This window comes from Hydractinia symbiolongicarpus, chromosome 6 (assembly GCF_029227915.1).
Source record: "Hydractinia symbiolongicarpus strain clone_291-10 chromosome 6, HSymV2.1, whole genome shotgun sequence".
NCBI classification, from domain to species: domain Eukaryota; kingdom Metazoa; phylum Cnidaria; class Hydrozoa; order Anthoathecata; family Hydractiniidae; genus Hydractinia; species Hydractinia symbiolongicarpus.
The window spans coordinates 20,260,916-20,267,089 of NC_079880.1; the positions used below are offsets into that span (position 1 = coordinate 20,260,916).

Below are 6,174 nucleotides of genomic sequence, written 5' to 3' on the forward strand. Positions count from 1 at the left end.
TTTGTCCGGACACAAAATTATAACAAATTACATTCCCTTTCGTTTTAAAACCTGTTTACCTTGAATTTAAATTAGCATACAATAAAAATCCCTGCTAATCAAATGGCTCGATTTATGACATGATTTGTCTATAAAAACAAACAAAAACTAATCATGCCGTATCAACAGACCAGTTTCTTAACGCCGTGAAAGAAATTATGTTTTTCGAAAATGACACAAACTTTACGAATACTAAGAAAAATGGAATTATTTCCAGAACTAAACCAACTCTGAACTAGTTGAGATTAAAAACTAAGCATATAGACACCAATCATAAAATAACATACAGATAAACAAGCAAGTAACATTTAAAAATAAATGTAAAATTTCGTGACTTTGTATAAATAAAACTTCTAAATTAAGTGAAGACTTTTATTAAAACAATGAAAAAAGAGAAAAAAAAATCTTGTACAGAAGCGCACATGCTTTTCCTCTTTAAAAATATAAATAAAATATATAACTGGGAAAAGTATATTCTAAAAAAGCCTATACTTTTTTTGCAAATCCTTGTTATAGTTATATATTATATTTGACTTTAACATTAGATGAAATGTTTAAAGTATCCATTACAACACTTTGCTTTTGTCAAATAAAAGTAAGTAAATTTGAAGTTATCCTTTGGAGATTCATTCTTGGGCACGTTTAGTTGCTATGTTCCTGCTGTAAACATGCTCTATTCCAAGTATTGCTAGGCATACAAGTAGAGAAACAGCGATGAAAACAGCAAAGCCACCAAAGTATCCCAATCCAAATCTTGCATTTTCTTCTTTGAACGACTTACATACTGGTTGGTAACACCATTTTTTATACAATCTGTTAATTTCGCCGTTTTCTTTGTATTTCAATATCGACAGGGAAACTTTTTTTAGTATTGGCGACTTCATTTGGGCAGCAAATGCCAATTCAGTTTGGTAGCGTTCGTCAATAAATGCTTTTGTTTTAAAACAGTATTCAGTTTTGGAAGTTACAGGTAACACAAATGTGGTGGCGATGAATGCATCTATTTTTCTAAAGAAAAGAACGGGGCCGGTTTTATTCATCTTTTTGTATTGTTGTAGATTTCTTATAAAAGAATAGAAGACTTCTTGTGATTTGCTTTGCTGATATACTTTGTTCCGTGTACTTTCAATTTACTACAATTTTTCTTACCCAGATATTACAGCTTTTACGCCTTCTTCGTCATTTTTGACAGAATATGGTTTCATAAAGTCGTAAACTCTTTGAAACTTTGTTGAAGGGTGGTGTTGAAAGAAACCTTCGATACTTGTGCTTTTCACTGTTCCAAACTTAAACTCTGTGGTTGGTTCTAAAATCTAAAAAAAAAAAGGCTTGTGTTTTCGCTCATTAACAACAAGTGTAAAATCATTCAAACAGAGATAAGAAACATCTCATCAAATTTAAGGAACGATGGCAAGCTGGACGACATCGAAAGTGAAAATTTATCAGCGTAGAAGTCTCTATCATTTAATGTTACTGCATATAAATTCTGTTGTATACCTTGTAGATGCTTTTTGTAAAACTTATTAAGTCGTACGGTATGTCGTCTGACTGTATAAAGTGGTACATTGGATGAGCGATGTTAGATCTTGCAGCTATTTTATTATTAAACGCTTTTAATTTAATATTAGTAATAATACTTGAATACTCGGCAAACGCGTGTACGTGTATTATAATATTGATAATCTTAGAAAAATACGACACATTGCGCCATTTTTGTTACACGGCAATATGGGGGGTTTGCTTCATAAATAAATCATGGTTACAACTGAGTTTTATTAGATAAAAAAATAGTTTTTAGACAATAAGGTCTCTTCGCAAACTCACGCAATACACCTAATTTTTTTTTAAAAAAACTAACAACAAAAAATAATAATGAAAATACCTTTGGGTCAGTTATTCCCAGAAAGCCATCTGATTCCTGGTTATTGATTTCGTTTGCTGTCAATTTTGCAGTGTACGTTGACATTATTACAATCATGGAAACAGCAAAAGCCAAGGAAGATAGACGCCCATAAAAGCTGATAGGATTTCTGCCTCCAATATCACGTTGGAATACTAAGCCTGTGGAATATGCAAGGACATCTCGCCAGGTAAAACGTTTTTCGATCTTTAAACCACGTGTGGTGACATTTTCAAACAGAAACAGCATAACTTGAAGTATTATGCTTGACGCGACCATCATTAAAAGCAAAAGAGCATCCAGAGGTTCTAAGAACTTGTAGTTGAAAAATGATAACTTTTTTAGCGCAGTTCGGCGAATTATGAAATAGTAATTATATCGATAGCCTTCTGAAAAATCAACAACCTTATTCCTTTCGGCTGTAGGTGTAATTCCTTGAACACCAATATCTGCTTTGCCAGAATAAACTTCATTGATGATGCCATTCCATGTGCCATTCGTTAAGGCTCCGAATGCTCCATCCTCCGCTATATAAAGTTCAAAGTTAATCTGCCATTCGTTGCAAATTAACTTAAGTAGATCCACTGCCATACCAGAGCAACACGAATAATTCCATTTTGTATCATTTTTGCTTGTGTCAGGAATTCGGCATGGTAAGCCAACAACGCAAATATTATTTACTGGCTCAAATGGCAGCAAAATGCAATACGGAGCATATAGACACTAACAGCCCTCCATGTCTTCTTTACAAATGTGATTTTTGGACGAGACAATTTTTCTCCGTTTCTGTCAATGTTCGTATACAACATCGGCAAGACTTCAATTCTAAAAAATAGGAATTTTGTAAAAATAAAGCGTCTAGTTGATTTAAATAAAATATTTTTTTTATTTTAAGCATAATTTAGAGCGCTGATTCCACAGCTAATATTTTAGTCGAAAAAACTATACTGGAAAAAAATTCTGCTAGAAAATAATTCCAAAAAAACCTGTTTTTTTTCACAAGTAAAAAGTAAAAATAAACCACTAAATAAATCACTTCCTGGATAAACAACAAACGCTTCGACAAGAATGGCAATGTTTATTTTTCTTAGGTTTTATTATATTCTTCAGTCTGCTTAAAACGTTTACTCAAGTTATGTCACTTCGTTTAGGAATAGCTATATTTTAAGATTTGTTTTTACATTACTCTATCAGCAATTTCTACACCCTCTGATTGGACAGAAATATCTTATTTTCTTGATTTCAAATACGAATTGAAATATTTCTACTTGAAAATTGGATTTTACCAGCATGTTATATGCTTGACATTTTTCAAGCAGATGGTTAATGGTGACATTAGAATTGAACACTTTGTATTGCAATCAGTAAGAAACAACTTATCTTATATCTTGATTTTGATATGATGTAAAAACAAAGTCCAGCAACTTACATATTACTTAAATCATTTCCCTGTAGGAACTCTGTAACCTTTTTGGTATCTGCTATTATTTCCCCAGCTACGCTGTTGAGAAGATTAACCAAGTTTAACTTCGGGTACGATATTTTCAGTCCTTTGAAGACCTGCGCAGGTATGCCTGTTGTTACAAATATAACCCTTTTCATTTCATAATGCAACATTCTCTCCAATACCACATTCGCGTCCAGTGCCGATAACAGGAGCAACACTACCTCAGTTTTTTCAAGAAGCTGTGGTATGTTATGTAGTATTTGATCGTTGTGCATCGCATTACAGACACATTCCAAATTACCTTCCTTTAAGTTTGCACGTATTGTTTTTGTTATTATGCTATTACAATCTTTGTACGTAACGATCAACAATTGCGTCATTGCAAACTGCTTCATGATTTCTTTCAAGTTTTCACTATGTTTTGTATCATAAGATACAGAATGTTCCTGTTGATCACTTTCGTCCTAAATAGGAACAAAAATATAGAAAGAACTCTAGTTAACATTCTTAGAATGAAAAATGTCTTCATCTATGCAAGCGTTGCAGCAGAAATGTGCAACAGAAAGTAACTTCGAACACTTGTGGAATGTTCGTTTAAACGCTTGAACGTCAAGAAATGTTATCTACAATAACTTATGATATGGACGGGAATTTTAGTCTGGGTGAAACTAATTATTCTGCATGTATAAATTCTATAAACAGTGCACCTGAGAAAATAAGACATTAATTCGTTGAAATATAACGGCTTAACGTCGTAAACGAGTTAAAATTAAACTGTTAAAGACCAAAACATAATATACCCTATTTTACCTCAAATTTTTTAGTCGTTGTAACACTGAGGGGGGGGCACAAAGACATACTTTTTTAAGAAAAAAAACAACCACATCCACTTTGCCTGTTACAAACACACGCGACTGGAGTTTTCTGATACTAGAGACTACCCGTAAGACCATTAAAGAATTCACGGTTTAAAATTCCACAGGAGCTTACCTGTTGCAACAAAGTGGATAAAAATATATTTCATTCGCTATTTCGTGTTTCCGTGGCTTTTCGTCTCGCGCAGAGATTAATGCAGAGAAATGCATTTATAGCTATTAGTGCATTTTGCACCATAACAGAGTGTTTACTTCCAAATGTTGAAAAGTTTGCCGTTACATCACAACATGCTGTACGTTTGACAAGATAAAACATTTACGAAGTTAACGTAACTATAATCTTGTACGTTCAGTACTTTACTAGAGTAATGCCTGGAATACATGAAAGTGGTAACAGTTGACATATATACTTACTCTTTTTTGTCTCTTAAGTCATAACAAATAATACTCTTCTATGTCTAATTACGTTAATAATGAGTTATCACTTCTTCTTCTTAGTTGATTTAACGCCTTTGCTGTCTTTTATTCTCAAAATTCATGGTTAGAATGGTATTCTTATAAAAACGGCCGTTCATTTCGCCGCTATTATTTAAAGGAATGCACACCGTTCGCTAATTTAAATACAGTTTTACTTTATTTTGTAAGACAAATTACCACTCAGCTGCAATTTGTGAAATATCGCTTACCCCGAGTGATAATCTTGATATCCAAGAAATATATGGGCAATATCTAGTTGTTGCGAAAGTGTCAATACACATCATTATAATGCCTCAATCAAATATATGTATGTAAGTAAAAATGGGTTCAAAGATCAAAATGTACTTATATACTTACGAAATATGCGTTTAATGACAATAACAGATAAATACGTAATTTATTTCAGCATTATTTTTAAAAATTTTAACTTCCGTTACTCACCTTAAGTGTATTTGGTACAAATGTGCGAATATTTTGTCCACCAAAAGCATCCAATATATTTTTCTGTCGTTCATCCACCAGATATATAAACTTAGAATTTGATTTGTTGTGTTTTGTATAAGAAGAAGAAAGTGATATTAGTCCATTAGACACGTTGCCTAGGGATATGTTAATTTTATTCGTATCCGAAAATGGGTATCCTGTATTGTTACGCTGATTTACATAAATTCCTTTTTCGCTACTCATTAGGATTTGTGTAATTAATACTGCTGCTACTTTAATTACATTATTCATATCAAACAAGTTATTTGACTTTCTGTTACTGATGCTACTGGTAGCGTTGTTCTTAATCCACAAGCGGTAAACACGACAACCTGTATAGAAATGCAGAGTTTTAACTTGTGTTTCGAATCAACTTTTCCACTCCCCAAAAGTTATAATTGAGTGACGCAAAATGTACTTCACAAAACACAAGAAAAGCAAATTCTAAACAAAATAAATTCGATTATATCATGCTGTGGAATGTTATCTATAAACCCAGAACAATACTTGGCAGCAGGTGGGCTACATAATGTTTTTCCTTGTAATTCGCTATGAAAACTTTAAATACACGAAATAATTTCCTTTCTTTTCAATATGTGTGCACAATTTTTTCCGTCTTGCATCTAGTTTTGTTTTTCTATCTTTTTCACATCAGTTTTTTAAAGATATCGAAAGTAATATTGGTAAATGGATAAATGGATAAACTTTTCTTTTAGGCAGTTTGAAAATAGAAAGAAAATTACAAAGTTCAAGCACAATGACACAACAAAATGTTTTTTGAAATATTTATTGGCAGATGTTTTAAATTCTTATCAATCTAAAAGAGTAGAATGAATTCGCTTTCTATTTAGGCATTTTACCTAGAATGTTTTGAGCGAACTAGTATTTTGTTTGAAATTCAATTTGTTAATGTGTGTGTACTAGAAACTGATGTCTGGCATTTACATTACAAA

General features: G+C 32.3%; 2 protein-coding genes across 2 annotated transcripts; both read right to left on the reverse strand.

The window, feature by feature from the left end:
- Positions 1 to 440: 440 nt before the first annotated feature.
- On the reverse strand, positions 441 to 2,530 carry LOC130647871 (glutamate receptor ionotropic, NMDA 1-like). Its single transcript, XM_057453877.1, has 3 exons — positions 1,922 to 2,530; positions 1,189 to 1,352; positions 441 to 1,047 (listed from the first exon to the last, which is right to left on the reverse strand). Exons 1-3 carry the CDS (start codon positions 2,528 to 2,530, stop codon positions 666 to 668), a joined length of 1,155 nt encoding a protein of 384 aa, XP_057309860.1. The 3' UTR covers positions 441 to 665.
- An 86-nt stretch (positions 2,531 to 2,616) lies between these two features.
- Positions 2,617 to 5,847, reverse strand: LOC130647872 (uncharacterized). The gene is made up of 3 exons (XM_057453878.1): positions 5,180 to 5,847; positions 3,369 to 3,850; positions 2,617 to 2,764 (listed from the first exon to the last, which is right to left on the reverse strand). Exons 1-3 carry the CDS (start codon positions 5,471 to 5,473, stop codon positions 2,617 to 2,619), a joined length of 924 nt encoding a protein of 307 aa, XP_057309861.1. The 5' UTR covers positions 5,474 to 5,847.
- Positions 5,848 to 6,174: the final 327 nt, after the last annotated feature.

Excerpts from the sequence above, each read along its gene's own strand:
- LOC130647871 (XM_057453877.1), bottom strand. The coding sequence starts at position 2,530 with ATGGCAGTGGATCTACTTAAGTTAATTTGCAACGAATGGCAGATTAAC. Across the intron at positions 1,353-1,921 it reads TGGGAATAACTGACCCAAAG|ATTTTAGAACCAACCACAGA; the intron begins GTATTTTCATTA and ends TTTTTTTTTTAG. Across the intron at positions 1,048-1,188 it reads GTAAAAGCTGTAATATCTGG|AAAAATAGATGCATTCATCG; the intron begins GTAAGAAAAATT and ends TCTTTTCTTTAG.
- LOC130647872 (XM_057453878.1), bottom strand. The coding sequence starts at position 5,473 with ATGAATAATGTAATTAAAGTAGCAGCAGTATTAATTACACAAATCCTA. Across the intron at positions 3,851-5,179 it reads TTGTACCAAATACACTTAAG|GACGAAAGTGATCAACAGGA; the intron begins GTGAGTAACGGA and ends GTTCCTATTTAG. Across the intron at positions 2,765-3,368 it reads GGAAATGATTTAAGTAATAT|AATTGAAGTCTTGCCGATGT; the intron begins GTAAGTTGCTGG and ends CCTATTTTTTAG.